At 39.4% G+C, this 21,646-nt stretch overlaps 1 protein-coding gene across 1 annotated transcript in view; it reads right to left on the reverse strand.

Moving 5' to 3' along the window:
* The window catches only part of LOC129726465 (homeobox protein unc-4-like), a 169,562-nt gene that overhangs the window by 37,087 nt on the left and 110,829 nt on the right, over positions 1-21,646 (reverse strand). The window contains exon 2 of the mRNA XM_055683179.1: positions 16,675-16,853. Coding sequence (XP_055539154.1) covers positions 16,675-16,853 — 179 coding nt within the window. The remainder of the gene's footprint in view (positions 1-16,674; positions 16,854-21,646) is intronic.

The raw sequence follows: 21,646 nt of genomic DNA on the forward strand, positions 1-21,646 counted from the left end.
CAAATGTTACCACAAAAGACCAAAACAATGATCGAGTGGTCCAAATCTTACAAAAAAAAAAAAAAACAAACGTCCTTCAAGAAGCAATCGATCTTAAAATATCAACGAAGTCGTCTCAAAAGTTAGTTTAAATAAAATTGACAGTTTCGAAATATGGCAAAATTGGTATAGCTTAACCATAGAAGTTGGTCGGAAGCTTCACGTTCATTTCTTCCAAAAAAAGGCTTGATTGCAGTGATCGAAGCAAGAGACGCAAAACGCAAATGCTAAGAGAAAATCTGGAGTGATTTGCGATAAGGGCGCAGCTGGCAAAAGATAAACATTGGGAAATATCAGTTTGAAAATTTGGAATTACATTTACAAATCGTAAGTTCAAAGGAAGTGACTAACATTAACATCAATACCAAAAATCGACGTAAAATAAACTTGTCTTATAGTTTCCTAACAATACTACAATTTTTTACCGTCGCCTGTTTACGAAATATTTCGCAAATAAGTCCTTTGATTCAAAACAATGTAAAGGGCCTAGTTCCAAAGTATCTTTTGTTTTGGATAAACTCTTTTGTCGCCCTTCACTAAAAAATTGATTCAAATAATTTTATCAATTTATACAAAAGGAAGGATTCTTGCCATGAATTTTGTAAGTCTTTTCGAAACCAATGGTGTAATAAAACGATCAGTTTACATTTTGTTAGTTGCGCCTTAATCGCGAATCACTCCGTAAATGTACCATTGGATAAGTTGAGTTAGGCAGTTCCCATGACTCAATGATCTACTGGGAGCACTGCGGTATCCAACATATCCATATCAGACCATCCTTTTAAAGCTAGCGATTTAAATGACGCTTCAAAAGTATCAGAATCTATTATTGGGAAAAAGGTATTCATATTTGTACTTTTTTCGTATTTCAGAGTAATAGCAGAGGACAGTTGATATATCACTGCTAGGTGATTTAACTTAACGAAACTTGTTAATAATAAGTTTTTATGTCTAAATATGAAGCTTAATAGAGATAAAACCACTTTAAGACACATTTGTTGTCTGAAAACTCATTTTTTTTTATTTTGGCCAAGTTTTTGTTCTACGTACTCCTATGTGCGCTGGCCGATCACCTTCTCGCGTGCTTTCACAGAATCATTAAACGATTTTGTAGTGAGAAATGTATTACAATGTGGTTGTATAACTTGCCGCTTGATTCTTCATCTAATACTATGATTAAATTCTAAATCAGTTCAGGTGGAGTAACCCGTAACTGTTGACACGTTCGTCTTCCAGTAAAAACTTAGCATTGATAAATTTTTGTAGTTTTAGTTTTAGAATTATACAAAGACATTACCGATCAACTACCAAACAATAAGGTTTAAATTTTTATCCCATCCTCAAATACACACATATGTAATTAGCTTTGTTCTCTCGTAATTTCCTATAATAAGATATCCGCACAACAACTAACGATTCCAACAGATTCTAGAGATCAGTTTTCTCTTATAGGAAACGAAATGTTTTATTTTGTTTTTTTGTTTGTTTATTGTCCAGTAGCGTAAGATTATACATCTTTTAGAAACTTGCTACCTCCGTTTTCACCATGCGTATGAACTAATCATAAAAAACTTATTCTTAACTTGATCTTAGCCTACTCAATCTAATAATATGTAAAAACTTTAGATTACACGCTTCCAAAAGTTGATGCAGCCACTCTTGAAATTTGCTTCCGACGAAGAACGCTTCACAGCGGTAGGCAACGAATTCCAGTTTACCACACCTCGAACGAACATCGAACTGGCGTAACAAGCCGTGTTGTTGGTTGGGATCACTAGGTTTTGCAACCGACGTCCACGGCTGTGGATAAGCTTACGGAACAGTATAACAGGAGATTCCGTTCGCAAAAGATTCCACAGGAAAACACATGATCGATGCGCATAGAAATTCTCCAAGGGACATCCAACGAGGTTTTTTTGCAGGTGACTCACGTGATCGTAGCGACTCAAACCGTAGACGTACCTAACACAACAGTTTAATGCCACACGTAACCGGTCAAAGGAGCTTGCACTAGGCCGAACATGGAGGACATCACCAAATAGGAAATGCGGTAAGATCAAAGCCTTGAATAGAGTTAGTTTAGTGGCTGTTGGCGCCGAGGAGGTACAGCAGTACAGCGTTCTAAGACTTGCATATATTTTTCCACATTGTTGAGCAATCAGTTCTTCCCACTGCAGGTCACTCTGGAAAATAAATCCTAAGTTGCTGGCACTGTTAGACCATTTGATGGTTTCTCCATTCATTGTCACTTCAGATGTTGGCAAAACAGAGGATCTGCGATGTCGGCTTGTGATTAACAGTGCTTTACTCTTTACTGGATTCACATGTAGTTCATTTCGTCGAGACCAAGCTGAAACTCTTTCGAGATTTGCATTTATCATCCTGACTAACTCGCGCACACAAGGGCCGGGTCGCCCGATGTAGAGTTGTACGTCATCAGCGTAAATTTGTATAGAGCAGTACTTCAGCACCGTCGGTAGATCGTTGATATGACAGCAAAAAAAAAGAGGGCCAAGAACGGAGCCTTGAGGAACGCCAGATGGCACATCAACACAGCTAGAGAAACGATCACCGCAAAAAACTGTCTGCTTTCGTCCATGCAAGTACGATTCCATCAGGCTTACGGCGGTAGTGGAGAAGTTGAACTGCATATGCAGTTTGTTCAGTAATGTGCCATGTGGAATAGTATCAAACGCCTTCGAAAAGTCTAGCAGTAGTAGTATACCAGCACCTTTTTTGTCGATAATGGCACCTAAATCATCGGACACCCGGAGAACTGCGGTTTTGATGCTTTGTCCTTTACGAAATCCAGCTTGGCAGTCGGCCAACAAGCCATTGGCTTCAATGTAGGAAGTTATCTGTTTTTTAAGAATTTTTTCGAAAGCTTTCGACAACGCGCAGAGTATGCTGATAGGGCGCAGATTGTTTATGCTGTTTAAATGGGCCTTTTTCTTTAATGGCAATACTTTCGCGTGCTTCCAGGACTCAGGGAAAGTTGAAGTCTCGATGAACATGTTGAAAAGATGCGTAATGTGTTGCACAACTAACGGTAGGACGATCTTAACAAAGCTAATGGGCAAACCATCCATCCCAACAGCATTTGATTTGATATCGTAGATGGCGTTTACAATTTCCCAGTAGCGCACACGTTGGAAGCAAAAGTTATACGGCGATGCTGGTCCCAAAATGGTTGCTGCTTGTCGGGAACTGTTCGTGAAGTTTTCTGAGAAAGTACGATTTACATCATCTGGATCAAACTCGCAAGGCCGAGACTGCTTGTTTTTTCCAACACCAAGACTTTTAACGTGTCGCCATAGGATTTTTGATGGGATTTTGATATCCAAGAAACGGTTTAGATATTGCTGTTTGGCGCGATTTCTCAGCACCTTGTACCGTTGACGCTTATTGTTTTTCAAATCTGGTGGAGCTTGCAACCAGTCCTTGTACGCTAGGTCACGTTCGAGCAGGGATTGATGGACGTTTTCGGTGAACCATGGATTGTACCGACGGTGACTGTTACTGAAACGAAGAGGGATGCAAGAATCATGCACTCTTTTAAGGTGTGCAATGAAAAATTCTATGGAATCATTAGGGTCCTCCATGGCATAAAACTGGTGCCAGGGGATAGACAGAATAGCATCTTCCAAAACGTGTGGGTCAAAATTTACATAGTCTCGGTAAGTATGCAGGTTGGTAGGTCGAATGATGTCAAAATCCACTGATACAAATATCAAGTCATGCTGTGATAACGCTGGAAAACCGACCTGCCCAAACCGTAACACTTTCTCATTACTGTTGGTTAGGAACAGATCTAACTGTGAGCACCCTCCATCGTGGAAAAATGTTGGTTCTTCACTAACGGATGACATGGAAAAAGAGTTGAGCATCGCATCGAAAAGTGTACGTTTAGTATTGGGACGTAGTAAGTCAGTATTGAAGTCGCCCACCAGAAATACATGTTCGTAGCGTACGTTCGTAGCGTGCAATGCTAGCCAACTTCTCAGCCAAGAAAGATGAGCAATCATTCTCTGGAGGATTGTAGATGGCCATTAGTAGAACCTTAATGTCACCCACTCGAAACTCTAACGCAAGACACTCAGTTTTGTCCGTGGAACTCTCAGTTAGCATCGTACAAAAAACCTTAGAGCAAGTGAGATGCTTTCGATAGTAGACTGCGATCCCGCCACCGCGCTTATACACTCTATCGTTTCTTATAATGGAGTAACCGGATACATCAATACTGCAATCGTTCGTATTAGAATTAAGCCATGTTTCAGTGAAACAAGCAATTTCAATCTTCGAGTCCAATAAGACGTTTCGAATCTCATCAAGCTTACTACCATTTCGCGCACAAAGGCTTTGAGCATTTCCGTGGCAGATATTCAGCTTTCCTGGGAATAAAGCCGCATTTAGCACTGCTGCCGGAATGTTCATGGAGGTGTGGTTATGAGACGGAGGCATCAAGTGTAAAAGGGGAAACAATTTCTCGAGGGCTGCATTATTACGGGGAAGCAGAAAGCAACTATCTTCGACATAAAACAATCTTCAATTTCAATGATAAAATACAACAAAAATACATATAAACATTACTTCAAAAATAAACGGAGAGTAGTTACTAATCTAAATTTAAAAGTTATCCAGCTCTTCCTCAGTTTGTATGGTAATGGGTGGTCCGCCAACTGTATGCTTAACATATACGATGCCATCCTTGGTGTAAACCGATGTCAGCTTACCTGCCTTTTTATGTTGTAGTGCAGCCAACTTCAGTTTTCGTGCATCGATGGAGAGGTTCTCGTTGATATATATTCGACGATCTGAATCAAACCCAACATGACGCAGCTTGAGGTCTCGTTTTCGTAAATACGCGCTGTAGAATTCGTCCCGTGTTGCCTTCATTGCAAATTCGACAACGATGAGCCCGTTGCTGTCTGAACTGCTGGCGGATTTCATGCGCCAGGTTTGCGCCATCAAGGTGGTCGTGTTGTTAATTGCTAGGTGTTTTCCGATTTCTGTGAGCAACGAATGTAGGTTTTCGCCGTTTTTAAAGGGAATGCCGCTTATGATGAGCTCGTATCGATTTTGCAGAGCTCCAATTTTTCGGGATATACCGTCCACTCTCGAATTTAGCGAATCCAATGCCACATCGTGGTGCTGAAATTTTAACGCACATTCATCCTTCACCTATTTTATGTCGTTCTGCAGTTCCGTTTTAACGGAGTCAATTTTGCTGTTTACATCGCTAATTTCGCTCCTCACCGTGTCTATAAGTTGTCTCGTTTCCACAAACTGCTGCATCATCGTCTGAAACATACCTTCTAGCGTGATCGAATTCGAATTTACATCATCTTCCGCCGAAATTATTTCTGGCCAGTTCTGGCCGTCAGTCCGCTGCCGCTTATTTGTCGATGCAGTGTTTTTATTAGAGCCACCAGCAGGCGGAGTACGTTGAACAACGTTTGCCATCGTGTGTAGCGGAGAAAAACAACGCAGTCAACGGTTGTGTGAGTGATATAGCGAGTCTACTGATGCCAATTGGTACGCACAATAGAACTGACGAATCCACAGTTCACTGCAGCTAGATTTCGATCACAAGTTAACGTCCAGCCGAATAACGAATGCACTAGATAACACGCACGGGATTAATACCGATACTTTAATTCACGATGGGATAGTTAACGATAGAGAAAAACGGTGAGAACTTTACTTTTGAAGCAATTTAATCCGCGACTATTATTGGCACATACTCGCGCCGCTCGTGTTGCCAGAACCAGTTTTACCAGTTTTAAATGCGAAACTATAGTAAAATTCAATCGAACCGCCTATTGAACATTACTTGGTCAACTAGTACATCAAATTCTAAATCTGAAGACCATGAACTATGTTAAACATAACATGTTTCATAATTATCTTTGACTGTGGGACTGATGATTGTGATGATTTGTTCTATGGGACCGACTTGCGATCATTTTTGCTATGGGACAAACCGACTTGCTATTTTTTTCGTAGTTCCTCAGAACAAAGTATTCAAAATTATGTGTTCTATCGAAAGTAGATATAAAAAGGTGATGATTCCACCAATAAAGTCAAAACTGATAAAAATGCAATTGGGACGGACTTGCCATGAGGGGCAGAACATTGTCAGTGACTTCTAAATGAATGGAAAAAATCTTGAAAAAATGCTGTTAAGATACATAACAACCCCCCTTTTTCATGGTAAAAATGGCAAAAACCATGTTTTTTATTGTTCTGGACAATGATATTTGATGTAACATTTATGTATTTACAATGAAAAACATAGTTGAATTATGGTGTAACTATGTACAATTTTTTTTGTTCACACAGCATTTATTTGACACCGCACAATAACTATGTACAATTACAGTAACTTTTAAGGTTGTTTTGATGTTATTTTTTTTCGGGCGTTTTTCACACCCAAAATCATTACTACGTCTATTTTGGTAGTTCTAAACACGATTGTCACAAAAATACAAATGCATCAAGCATATTTTTATTTTGATAAAAATTATCAGATATGTCAAATAACAAAACTAAAGACGCAATGACGCCCTGAACTCTTCCTGAAAATACCGCATTCGCACAATTTTTCATCAAAACAACCTTGCGTCAAAGACTTTTTTATGCCTTGTCGGAAAGCTATGAAGAAAACTGTTAGCAAGAAAACTGGTCAAAAACGGTCCATTCGGGCTTGCAATTTTGAAATGCTCATCGCAAAACCTATACCACAAAATTAAAATTTGAAATTAATTTCTCATGCCAATTTCTTAAAATGCAAGCAACATGAAAATGCTATCGAAAAAAATGTTGTTATTTGAAAAAAAATACATTCTTGTATTGCCGAAAATCGTTCCATATTTGTGGTTTTCCAGCAGGGCTCGATCCATAAAATTGTTCCATAGAGCTAGCCATCGTATGGTCGAGTGTCGACCGAAACAATTATTGGAATACTAACATTAGCCTGGGCCTTGGTTTCCGTTCCAAACACTATTTTTCGTTATTGCACCATTTCATCCCTTCAAACACCATTCTGTGCCGAACACGCATCAGTACTGGACGTGTTTGGTGATCGGTCCGATAGAGTATAAAACAAAAGACGTGTGAACAAGTGTTGGCATTGTTTGCCTGGTCGAGTGAAATAAATCCGGGTTCAAGGTCGTTCCTTTGTGCAACTGTTTCGCATCGTGACTGCCAGCTGGTGCGTAAGCCGATTTGGCTGCTGGCTGGATTGTGCTACAGCAGTGGACGAGACACAAACGAGGAAAAAGAAGAAGCCATCAGTGTCAGCGAGTCGTATCGCTGTGTGGAGTGATCTCACACCTGGCTCGCTGCTGGTGGCTGTTTGGTGCTGCTGTATTGGTGCTGCTGGCTGTAACGGCTGCTACTTCGAACGATCGGACAACCAACCTTACTGGAAGGGAGAAATAAAAAGGTACGTGTTCTTGTCAGCGCTAGTGCGCTAAACATAGCGCGATGGATGTAGATCCCTCGCCTCCCGCGCCACCATCCCCGAACCCCTCTGACCCTGACCCTTCTGTTACCCCCTCCCCTGTTCATTCTTCAGTCCCCCCTCGCCCCAGGCTTTACCCAGACGGAGCCCAGGGCAGCTATACTGTTTATTTTCGGCCAAAGGCAGGACCGAAATCGAAAAAGTTGAACCTCTTGCAGATTTCTAAAGACCTGACGAAGGAGTACAAGGGCGTGACCGAAATTTCCAAGGTCCGGCCTAACAAGCTCCGTGTCGTGGTCGGTAACCTGAAAGAGGCCAACGATATAGCTTGCTCTGAGCTCTTCACACGCGAGTATCGCGTTTACATACCCGCACGAGACGTGGAGATCGACGGTGTCATAACCGATTCGAGTCTGTCCGTCGAGTGTATACTGCAAAGTGCCAAAGGGTGCTTTAAGAACAAAACGTGTCCCGAAGTAAAGGTGCTCGACTGCAAGCAATTGCGGTCAGCATCGATCATCGGTGGCAAAACAGTATACACTCCGTCAGACTCGTTTCGAGTTACGTTCGCCGGGTCTGCACTACCAAGCCACGTCTCGATCCACCGGGTTCGTCTCCCTGTGAGGCTCTACGTGCCCCGCGTCATGAACTGCCTGAATTGCAAGCAGTTAGGCCATACAGCCGCCTACTGCTGCAATAAGGCACGTTGTGGCAAGTGTGGGGAGTCTCATGCGGAAGATTCTTGCAGTGTTAACGCTGAAAAGTGTATTCACTGCGGAGAAAATCTGCATGAGCTCTCGACATGTGCGGTGTACATGCAGCGCAGGGATAAAATAAAACGGTCTCTCAAAGAGCGTTCAAAGCGTTCCTACGCTGACATGCTGAAGAAGACCGTTACCACTTCTCCCGTTACTTCGAACCCCTTCGATCTGTTGCCCTCTGAGGAAACCGATTCTGACGATTCACCAGCGGGAACATCTTACGCCAATCCTGGGGAGTCTAGAAAGAGGAAAAATATTTCCTCTCCTAAACTTCCCAGAAAAGGTCCTAAGATTTCTCAAAGTGAAATGAAAGTTACAAACAAACCAAACAGTGCTGCGGAAAAACCGAAGCAAACTCCTCCTGGGCTGGCAAATTTAAAGTCCCAGAAGGAGTTCCCAGCACTGCCAGGAACATCCAAAACCCCAGTTGCTCCTTTTACACTCCCAGTTGATGAAACAAACTCTGGATTAGTGAAATTTTCTGACATTGTGGACTGGATTTTTGAAACTTTCAATGTACCCGATCCAATTAAAATTTTTCTTACAGCATTCCTCCCAACAGTTAGATCATTTTTGAAGCAGTTGACTGCCCAATGGCCTCTCCTTGCAGCGATTGTATCCTTCGATGCCTAATTCAACTGCGTATATGAAGGATTCTATCTCTGTCTTACAGTGGAATTGTAGAAGTATTTTACCAAAAATTGATTCGTTTAAAGTTTTGATAAATAAAAACAAATGCGATGCATTTTCCCTTTGTGAAACTTGGCTTACTTCAAATATTGATCTCAACTTCCATGATTTTAATATTATTCGCCTTGATCGAGACACCCCATATGGAGGAGTACTTTTAGGGATTAAAAAGTGCTATTCTTTCTATCGTATTAACCTCCCCTCGATTCCAGGCATCGAAGTTGTCGCATGTCAAATGACAATACAAGGTAAAGAGCTTTGTATTGCCTCAATATATATTCCCCCCAGAGCACAGGTTGGGCAACGGCTGCTCTTTGATTTAATAGAACTTCTTCCCTCGCCACGTTTGATTTTGGGAGACTTCAACTCTCATGGCGTGGCTTGGGGTTCCCCATACAATGATAACCGCTCCTCTTTAATCTATAACCTTTGCGATGACTTCGACATGACTATTTTAAACAACGGTGAAATGACACGTATCCCGAAACCTCCAGCGCGCCCAAGCGCTTTGGATCTATCCTTATGTTCGACGTCGCTACGGTTGGATTGCACATGGAAGGTAATCCTCGATCCTCACGGTAGCGACCATCTGCCTATTCTTATTTCAATTACTAACGGGTCAACTCGCATGCGACCAATTGACATTCCGTATGACCTCACACGAAATGTCGATTGGAAGTTATACGAGGAAATGATTTCAAAAGCGGTCGAGTCGATTCAACATCATTCACCACTTGAAGAATACAACCTCCTCGCGGGCTTGATTCTCGACGCCGCGTTGCAAGCCCAAACGAAGAAATATCCCGGCGTAACGATCAAAGAACGGCCTCCCACTCCGTGGTGGGACCAAGAGTGCTCCGATGTCTACACGCAAAGATCCGACGCGTTTAAGGCCTACCAGACGGGAGGTATACCTGGCGACTATTTACGGTATTCGGAGCTTGATACCAAGCTTAAAAGCTTGGCTAAAGCAAAGAAACGTGGATATTGGCGTCGGTTCGTGAACGAGACGTCGAGGGAGACATCGATGAGCACTCTTTGGAACACAGCCCGAAGAATGCGGAATCGCGTAACGGTCAACGAAAGCGAGGAGTCTTCAAGTAGGTGGATATTTGATTTTGCCAGGAAAGTATGTCCGGACTCTGTTCCTGAGCAAAATATTGTTCGCGATGCGTCTCCGGGCCACGACGCGATAGAATCACCTTTTACGATGGCAGAACTTTCAGTTGCCCTCCTGTCCTGTAACAATAACGCGCCTGGATTAGATAGAATCAAATTCAACTTGTTGAAGAATCTACCCGGCAATGCCAAGAGGCGCTTGTTGAACTTGTTCAATAAGTTCCTGGAGCAAAACATTGTACCGCAGGATTGGAGGCAAGTGAAGGTGATCGCCATCCAAAAACCAGGGAAACCAGCTTCTAATCACAACTCTTATAGGCCGATTGCAATGCTATCCTGTATCCGGAAATTGATGGAAAAATGATACTCCGTCGTTTAGACCACTGGGTCGAATCAAATGGTCTACTATCAGAAACTCAATTTGGCTTCCGCCGTGCCAAAGGGACGAATGATTGTCTTGCGTTGCTTTCAACAGATATTCAGCTGGCGTATGCTCGTAAAGAACAAATGGCGTCTGCGTTCTTGGACATTAAGGGGGCTTTTGATTCCGTTTCTATTGACATTCTTTCGGGTAAACTTCACCGACAAGGATTTTCTCCAATTTTGAACAATTTTTTGCACAATTTGTTGTCCGAAAAGCACATGCATTTTACGCATGGCGATTTGGCAACTTTTCGCATTAGCTACATGGGTCTTCCCCAGGGCTCATGTTTAAGCCCCCTTCTTTACAACTTTTATGTAAATGACATCGACGAATGTCTGGCAAATTCATGCACGATAAGACAACTTGCAGACGACAGTGTAATCTCTGTTACAGGAGCCAAAGCTGCCGATTTGCAAGGACCATTGCAAGATACCTTGGACAATTTGTCTGCTTGGGCTTTACAGCTAGGTATCGAATTCTCTCCGGAGAAGACTGAGATAGTAGTTTTTTCTAGGAAGCATGAACCTGCTCAGCTTCAAACACAATTAATGGGTAAAACGATTTCTCAGGTTTTGGTACACAAATATCTTGGTGTCTGGTTCGACTCTAAAGGCACCTGGGGTTGTCACGTGAGGTATCTGATGAAAAAATGTCAACAAAGAGTGAATTTTCTTCGTACAATAACCGGACAATGGTGGGGAGCCCATCCAGGAGACCTTATAAGGCTTTACCAAACAACGATATTGTCTGTTATTGAATACGGGTGTTTCTGCTTCCGCTCCGCAGCAAACACACATTTGATCAAACTGGAGCGAATACAATATCGTTGTTTGCGTATCGCCTTAGGTTGCATGCAGTCGACCCATACGATGAGTTTGGAGGTTTTAGCTGGAGTACTACCATTGAAAACCCGCTTCTGGAGCCTGTCTTCTCGTATTCTAATCAAATGTGAGGTCTTGAACCGTCCCGTGATTGAAAATTTTGAAAGGTTAATCGAACTTAATTCTCAAACCCGTTTTATGACATTGTATTTCAATCACATGTCCCAAAATATTAACCCTTCTTCGAATATTCCAAATCGTGTCGACTTATCAAATACTTCTGATTCTACTGTGTTTTTCGATACATCCATGATAGAAGAAACTCGTGGAATCCCGGATCATTTACGCGTGCAGCAGATCCCTAAAATTTTTTCCAATAAATATCGAAACATCAACTGCGACAATATGTACTACACTGACGGATCACTTCTTGATGGGTCCACTGGCTTCGGTATCTTCAATAACAATTTAACCGTCTCCCATAAGCTCGATAATCCTGCTTCTGTTTACGTCGCAGAATTAGCTGCAATTCAGTACACCCTAGGGATTATCGAAAAAATGCCCACGGACCATTATTTCATCTTTACGGACAGTCTCAGTTCCATTGAGGCTCTCCGATCGATGAAAGATGTTAAGCACTCTCCGTATTTCCTGGGGAAAATACGGGAACATCTGAGTGCTTTATCCGAAAAATCTACTCAGATTACCTTAGCGTGGGTCCCTTCTCACTGCTCGATACCGGGTAATGAGAAAGCGGACTCTTTGGCTAAGGTGGGCGCAACAAACGGTGATATTTATGAAAGACCAATTGCCTTTAATGAATTTTTCGCACTTGTACGTCAGAATACGATCATCAGTTGGCAAAATGCTTGGACCAGAGGGGAATTGGGAAGGTGGTTACATTCCATAATCCCCAAAGTATCGACGAACCCGTGGTTCAAGGGGTTGGATGTAGGTCGGGATTTCATTTGCGTGATGTCCCGGCTTATGTCCAATCACTATAGATTTGACGCGCTCCTCCGTCGTGTTGGGCTCGGGGAAAGTGGTATCTGTGCCTGTGGTGAAGGTTATCACGACATAGAGCATGTGGTTTGGTCATGCCCTGTACACCGTGACGCCAGGTCTAAATTAATAGCTTCCCTGCAGGCCGAGGGTAGACAGCCGGCTGTTCCTGTTCGTGATGTCTTGGCGAGCCGTGACCTATCCTACATGTCCCTTATATACGTTTTCCTGAAATCCATCCACGCCCCAGTCTAGTCCCGTTCCCCTCCGTCTACACCCAACAAAACGACAAGAACACGTTTGAACCTTAAGCACAAAACCAGCAACCAGACCCCGCACAATAGAACCAGGACCCAAGGACTACGAGCCTCTGTCCCAACTCACGACATCGTGGCTCAGCAGAACGAATCCATACATGCCATTCGACGATTATCAGACGACCATTGAACAACAAAACACTGATTGGAAATCCCATGCTAGTTTTAAGTTAGACTTAATTTCAGCTCGTAGTCGGCAGCGAGGATAAAAAATTTGCTTTAGTTTTTAAGTCATCAGATATAATTGGCGCCGTTAAACATTTAATTGTATTTGTGCCGTGTCAAATAAATGTTATGTGAAGAAAAAAAAAAAAATCCCTTCAAACATCTAATAAGGAAGTCATAGTTTTCTTGTTACAGCATCTTATACAGAGCAATATGATTCTTTTTGGATTAAGTTTTTCAATCGATTGTAATAGTATTTGAAGAAGAAGGTGTTTTTACTACTTCAATTTGGTTTCAAGTCTCTACGCTATACGCAATCTTTTTATATTTTTTTGATTTGATATAATTATTTCTGCTGTTGTTCAATGTTTATTTGCTTTTTCTTTTTCTTTTTCGTTCTTCATCGCCCTGTTTCAGTTTTCGAATTTAGTCAATTTTTCTTTCGGAAAGTTTTTTGCTATACCGACTTAATCCGGTTTCCAACACCTATTTTTATTTATGCCCTGAATAAATTATTATGCTCGCACTAAGAAATTTAAGGGGTGATATCTACCAAAAAAAAATTTTCTTGTCATTTTTTTTGTTGGCTTAAGTCATGCTAATCCTAGAATCAAAATCTACATCGCCCAAGTACTGATCTATACTCAAAATTCGTTTAAACCAATTTTTACCGAGCAACTTTTATGCTTCAAAATAACATTTTTCGTTTATTTTGGCGATGCTCGTTTTTCATTTTACTTCGAGGCTTTATAAACAGAAGTTACCTATGATTGTTATAGAAATTCAAATTTGAAGTATAAAGGTCGCTGCATCAAGTTTCGACCGTTATAGCGTCTCTACAGCACGTGTTTACTCACAATTTCCCTTTGTTTAGTCGATCAGTCATTCTCGTGTACGTTTTTTGTTTGAGTTTTTCTATACGTTTCAACTGTGAGTTATATTCAAAAGTGCTTTAATGTGAGTAACAAGTTTGAGTTTTGCGTGAGATCGGACGCCAACCGCGTCAAAGTCGCTGAGCATCGCATGTCTGATATCCCGAAAGAGGCTAGGCGCAGCCTTACATCGGATAATAAAAAGGAAGAAGAGGAAAATAAAGCCCAGGAATGACAACTTTACGGCGCAGGCATAGCTGGCTGAAGGTAAAAAAATTATTGAGGGGCTTTATTATTGCGGTTCTTAAGATTAATAGCATTTTGAAACTTTAAACGCGTTTTTCTCAAAACCATATTTTCAAAATCGGCGAACAGTAGAACTTAAAAAGTTGACTTGAAATTTTAACTGTAGCTTCTTCATTAGATTGTCTAGTGAAGTACACAGGATTTTAGCGATTGATTAACAACAACAAAAGTTATAAACATTCAAAGTCGATATTTTTGTCGAAAATGATTTTTTTTCTTCAAACCGTTGCCATTTTTCGAAGAAAAATTCTAAAAATATAATCATTGGTACTTGGTACTTGACTAGCGAGACTTATGTATATAATGAAAAAAATTTTGTTCTGGTTATAGGTGGTGTTGGGCACGGCTTCTACTGCTCGCCGCGGAAGAACTTTAAAAAAAAGCGGTTCACGGCATCGCTGTACAGCCGCCGTTTTGTAAAAAAATAGCAATAATTATTTTATATTCTCCAAGAGCTGCTTAATCCAATGATATATTATTTATATACCTTACATCTCAAATGTCCTTTAAAAAAATCATGAAAAAAGGCTTGTTTTTTTTGAGCATTTGATAGATATAACCCCTTAACTTTCTTTTGCATTTTTCAGGCATTCGAATCGTTTATTCTAGCCATATGACTATCGGATAAATAGCTAGATACTGCCATATTAATATATTTGGGCGACGTCCATAAATTACGTAAAGCCAGAAATCCAATTTTTGGAACCCCCCCCCATATCTAACGAAACGTAACGCCAACAACAAGCCCCTCCCCCATAAAAATTACTTTACGCTCAAGAAGAATTTGTTTAGTAAAAATAATCATTTTAGGAGAGTCTCTCCAGAGATTTTTTTGTTACGTAACGCAGATCTTACCTCTCCCCTCCCCTATGTAACGAATCGTAACGATTAAAGATACTCCCCCTCCCTCCTATGAGCGTGACGTAATTTATGGATGCCGCCTTAGCAGCGTTGTAATAAGAATAAAAATTGAAAAATGACAAATTTCAACAAAAAAAAATTCACATGCCATTCTACAACAAAACAACACAAAATTCTGTTCAAAATGATCTCCTTGATTGTTCTAAAGATTCCCTGACTTTTTCAGGTTTATTCAGATAAATTCAAATTCTCTGACAAATTTAAGGTTTTCTTAGACACTAGGCTGTCTAGCTGATTCATTACTGTTAGCCTGGTATGTTAAAATTTGTGATGCAACAGACGGTTTATTGACCAATGAATTACTGGTTGCTGAAGGCACTGGTAGCTGAATCTGAGAATGAAATTCTCGATAATGTTTTTTTTCTGATGCCAAATGGCTTAGAAATACATGGAACGTCGGGAATGGGTGTTATTATAAAAAAGAAAATTCATTTGTACCAGTATAAAAATTTTTAGGTCCCAGAAAGTCGATTTTTCACAATTCTTGTTTTTTAATAACACTATATTTCGATACATTTTTTCATCGATCAAAAAGTGAAATTTTGACCGCTTTGAGGCACGTGTTCCTGCAGTCCAATTAGGCTAAAATTTTGCATGGGGACTTTGTTTTTCGAAAAGGCGAAACTTTTAAACCCTACTTCTAAACAAAATCTGACGGTCAAATTTTTCCCATGCAGGTCATTGTCTAAAAAAATGTACTCCTTTTCACATGAAAAATTAAAAACATAAATAATAGTTATATTCAAGAAATAATTTATAAATTCTACAATTTTTGTTACCAAATCATAACACATAGGTTATCGAACGTCTCCGGCAGTTGTTTCCTTCGCCAGGTTTTCTGCTGCAACCTTCTGCAAAAACTGGCCGAAAGAAACCGCAGCCAAAGTCGTTCGATACCCTTATTATTCAGCTATGATTCGATAAAATATTCTTGAGGTATACAAACCTTGAATATTGTTATGCAACCTTTCTAAAAGTACATATTGCAAAAGCACGACCTTTTTTAACCCATTCCCGGCGGGTGATTTCATATGGCATCACTTGACATTTCAAATTAGATTTAAATTTAGCAATCATACTTGGAAATTTGCACGATGAAACTGTTTAATACGGCAGATTGATTTTTGATATGCAATAGGGGTACCTGGGGTAATATGCACCGTTGAGGCAAGATGCACACCCTCCGATTTACAATGGAGAAACATTTCAATTACAAAATAATAATTCTATTATTTGAATCTATGTTTGCTATAGTCACCCTATTGACTTGGTAGCACTACAATGTCAGAAAATGTAAATAAATACAAAAAAAAAAAACAAATTAATCCACCTAGCGGATAGACACAGCCTTTCTCATTCAAACACAAACACTTCAATTTTCAGAAAAAAACACACCTTGATAATATTTTTTGGATTTATTTATCACTATAAATAACACATTTTTGGTAACTAGCAGTAAAACTAGTTTCAATCAAATTTCTGCCCTCCTCTGACCACGCCTATGATTGATTAGAATTCTTAAATATAGTAAAGAGTAAGACTATTTGCGAAAATAGTGCCTTAAAAGGGAAAATTTCAACCTAAAAATAACTTTTGAATAATGAAATCCACGGTTTAAAAGTTATAAGTTTCAACTATCGGGATAATATTAGAAATTTTATCAAGTAATTTTGTTATATTTCGCATTATAAATTTTACAGAAAATATAGCGTTCACGTAGGCCGATATTACCATTTTTTTAATTATAGTGCAATACAAATAACAACACTTACCGCTACTCTGCTTTCTTTCAAGTCTAGTCGCATCGCTAATGCCTCCCTCATAAAAACATCTGGATAGTGGCTGGCGGAAAAAGCTCGTTCTAATTCTTCTAACTGCCACGAATTAAAATTCGTTCTCGATCTTCTTCTTTTTGATGCACTACTTTCGTCTTCTCCATCCGCAGCTGATCCTAAAACAAAAGTATAATTTAATCAGCATTCAGTTTATTTTATTCATATTATTAGTTCATCGAGGTAACTACTATTTTTTTCCGATGCAATATTTCAAAACTGAACTCAATGCAACTGAACCTATAAACCTATAACAATAAGAAAATACGTCAGTTTGCCTTCGAAATCGATGAAAGAGGTTTGTTACAAGAATCAAATTTTCTATAAAAATGGAACAAAACAATAATATCTGATGTGTACAGTAATGTACCAACCAAAATGGTCACTTTGAGAAACTCTTTGCAAAATGCTCACCTGTCCGAATATGCTACAAGGTATACAGCCCTAGGGTTGTATGAAATGGTGACGTGGGACTAAACACTGTTATTAGGGGAGTTTTTTTTACGCGGATTCCGGAATTTACGCGGTTTTTTTTACGCGGATTCCGATATTTACGCGCTTTTTATTGCGCGGATTTTGGTTTCCCTTCACTCGGAATGCAGAATTAACGCTGTATTTTACGCGGATTCCGGAATTTACGCGGTTTTTTACGCGGATTCCGGGATTTACGCGGTTTTTTAAGCGGATTCCGGAATTTACGCGGATTCCGGAATTTAAGCGTTTTATTTTACGCGGCACGTATCCCCCGCGTAAAAAGCGACTTTAGTGTATACAGAGTCCGCAGACAGAATCAATGTGTTTGCTCGGTGACTTACGTACTCTTATTTTCAGCCTTCTCTGGAAATCTATTTTTAGAAATATATTCAACAACACTCGAAAAAATATCGTTTATATTTGGCGATATTATACCTGTAGAATTTTTTGTGCGAACAACATGTATTTACAAGCTTACAAGCTTGTACAAGCTTATCGTTCTTGTTGAAGAAGCACCAAGAATTTCTCGTGATGCGTCAAAGTCAGAATTAACTCTATATCCTATAAAAACCAAATTCAATAATGCTTACGTTATTATTTTTTACGTTATCATAATGAATGATTTTGTCTTATGTAACTCTGATTAAATCAAATTTATAATATGGATCTTACTTTCAAAACAATATGGGAGCCCTTAAGAAAGTTCATAAATTGGCAAACATAAGAAGATATGTTAAACAAAATTATCCACAAGTTTAAGCAAAAAAATCGTAACAATCAACAATTCCATTTTTGTTTTTTGCTTGACAATTTTTTTCATTTGCCTACAATTATATTCGCTGTATTACGAAGACAGCTCATAAACGTTTATTATGGAAAAGTTTAAAATAATAAAATATCATCTAACAATTTTGGAATGTAAGAAAGAATTATCAATTTTACTGCTTAGCAATGAAATTAGAGTGATAACTAGCATATTACAAAATTGTTCTACATCTTATCTATCCAACAACATATTGGTTATTGTTATCCATCATGTGGTCATGCTGTTATTAACGTTTCAAATCTGACGCAACATTTGCCAGTTTCATTTCCAGTTTTACAGAATGCATCTCTGTAAAGTGAACAAAGACGTAGTCCCACGTCAAAACACCCTTTCAGCTTAATCGGACTTAAAATGGGGTGGTGCAAAGCGATTGAATTTTAGCCTTTAAAATTCCAAATATTAACTCAATGGCGTGGAGTGCATGAAATTCTGGTTTTCATTTTTTTTGACGTTGGACTAACGTCTATATCGAAGTTAGGCACCTGAATTTGAAAATCTAGTAATTCAACCAGGGAAAACCAGGGAAAAGTGGTCAGGTTTTGAGCGCTTATATATCAGTCATTTCTTTTCAGAATTTCGAGGTTTTGGCATCAACCGATCAGAAATTCTTTTACGGTTGAATTTATGTAACAAAAATAACCTATTGTTTGAGATACACTATTGAAAAATTGATAAATCACATCGATTGTCTAAATCATACCGAGCAACCAATCACCACCTCTCTTCCCAAGCACAGTCGACACTAACGGATACAACCGATCTGACTTTGTAAACAGTCTCGGAGCTTTCAACCAATAACGAGCTCGCTTTCGGTAGCTGCAACAGGTGTTTCACCACCGTTTTAAAATGCTTCTTTTATCATTACCACTGAACAGATTCTAAACACCAATGGCTTGATTGATAGGGGAAATATTGCGCAAGACTGTCATATAATAATTTAAATATGTTTTCGATACTAAACTAGTTTAAAGTTGTGTTAAAAGTCGTGCACATTCAACCAATCACAAGCTCGCTTCTTGTTTGCTCGCGGATGAATTTTTGCTTTGGGCTATATAATAGCCTGTGTCGTCTCATAGCAAGTGGAAGGCCTCATCAGTTAACAAATGGAAGGCCACCAGGCCGGTCTTGTATAATCAGCAGCGGTGGCTGATTCCAGCGGCCAAACTGAGCTGCAGCAGAACCAGAGCGGTGGTATCAGGCAGCAGCGGCGGAGGTAGTGGGCAGCTGCATTTCTTCATTCAGTTCGGTTCTCCTTCGATCTGAGTTGGACCCCACCAGCGGTAATCCAATTCAGATATCGTTGGGTGAAAACTGCACGAAACTGCCAGAAACTGCACGAGCCAGCACCGCCACTAGGAAAGCTACCGCCATTTAGTGTGTGTGCAGTGTGCACATATAGCGTATGTGCATCTGTATTGCTATGACATTTGCGATGATAGGGATGGCGCTGTTGCGTGTGTATGGCTAGCTATAGCGTGTGTAAGACACTAGCATGTGTAGCATATTATGGCTATTGCGTGTATATCTTCAGCGTGTGTACGGATAGTTATAGCTTGTGTGTGGATAGCTGCTGCGTGTGTAATATTAGTTATAGCGTATGTATGGATAGTAATAGCACATGGTTGGATAGCTTATGCGTGTGTATAGATAGTTGTATCGGATGTATGGAAAGGAATAGCGTGTGTATGGATAGCTTCGGCATGTGTGTATAAAAAACTATAGCTACAGCGTGTGTATGAATAGTTTTAACGCGTGTTTAGATAGTTATAGCATGTGTGTGAATAACTATAGCGGGAGTTTATCGAAGATTATTATTGTCATTGAAAATATTAAAACGTCTTAACGAACACAGTTGTGAATTTGATTTTACAGCAGCGATTTTAACTTCTTCAGCCAGTCTTTATTCATCGAGGAAAAATTACTACCTATGAATGATCAACACTTATTTACTAGAAATTTGATTTAGATCAAAACGGGTTCTTTTGAGTATCATAAATTGTTGGTAAAAAGAGTTGCAAGTTTTCTCAATGAGCATTCATTAAATTTTCGTTTTTGTTTCTCGGTGCGCGGTTTTCATTTTGTTTCTCGCACACAGAGAAAGAAACAAACTTGTCGCTATCGTGAAAAATAACAAAACAATTAGAAATGCTCTAAATCACAACTGAAGAAGTTAAGATATTATCCTGTCACTCGCCCAAACCTTGATAACAACTACCGAAAAACGTGTGATTGAGCTCTTGCTATATTGAGCTAGTGAACCAAACGTTTTTGTTTTTCAAATACATGAAGTTATATGCTGGGCTGGAACTAACCTAGCATGAGTTTTATCGATTAAATGTCAAACAATTTTCAAATTTAAAATTTTCGTTTGAATCGTTCTGGGCTCCAATTTCAGATAGTTTCGTAAAGTTTGCTTTTTGCTTAGATAGAAAAATTTTACCAATTCGCTCAATTAAATGATTGTCTTGGTAGTGCAGCAAACAAAGGGTTGATTCGAATATGTATGAAATGACAGCGATTAAATGAAAGATATCCATTCTTTTAGTATATATTAATATTTATAACGTTTTAACGTCTCAGCATTCAGAAATGCACTGTTAGATAAAATTGCAGCAAATACTAGAGTTGCAGTTCTCTCTATTATTTGTTTTAATGGAATATAAGAATACCGTAGTCCAACGTCATGCGGTCGTGTCTTGAATACCACCCTCCTACTTTTTTTTGGTGCCAGATGGCTTAAAAATGAATGAAACGTGGAGATCTTCTTTCATATGAAGAAAAAATTCACGATTTTGTTGATTTTTAGAATTTCTCAACTTTAATCGCTTTGCGCCACCCCGTTTTAAGTCCGATCGAGCTAAAATTTTGCAGAGGGTGTTTTTGCGGGTAGGTGAACATTTTGTGTATGGTTTTTAAAATGTTTTGGTTACTTTTTTCCCATATAAGTGATTGGCACCCTAATGTACAGTCACTCCACAATCAAGGTTCATTTTTACGAAAATAGGTCTATTCTCACGAATCTGAACATTTTTCATGAGCGTTGATATTTTTCTAACTCGGTTGTAACGTTATTTATACGATCGGATGGTTCAAATCTGCGAATGTAATCTTGCCCGGTGCATTAGGCTAGTGGTTCCCAAATCGTGCTCTGCGTAGCACTTGACGATTCGCGAAGCATTTGCAAGTGCTCCGCGATGTTTTTGACAATACATAATAAAAACCAGCCGTGAAAAAACAGATTCTGGCAGTTTTCAACGTCTTCCACTCGAAAGAACACTTTTTAAATCAAAATATTTAGCCGAGCCCTTTCATTTTTGAATCAATCGCAATAAAAGAAACTTTTGTGAAAGTCTCTGTTTTGTGAAAGTTCCACAAAAAATGTCGCAGTTTTAATGTTTATTGTAATTGTTATTTTTGATTTGGCTGAAACTTTGCATAGACGTTTCTATAGGCAAAAGATGCCATTTTGTGCTATTGGTTTAATTTTTTGGAACACGACTCATTTTTGAGAAGCTATTGAAAAATGCTATTTTGGGAAGGCATTGATGATTACAAATATTTTTAGTTAGCCAAAACGGTTTGTTTGATCGATGTGACATCTTCGGCAAAATT

The sequence above is a fragment of the Wyeomyia smithii genome, chromosome 3 (assembly GCF_029784165.1).
Source record: "Wyeomyia smithii strain HCP4-BCI-WySm-NY-G18 chromosome 3, ASM2978416v1, whole genome shotgun sequence".
In the NCBI taxonomy this organism is placed as follows: Eukaryota; Metazoa; Arthropoda; class Insecta; order Diptera; family Culicidae; genus Wyeomyia; species Wyeomyia smithii.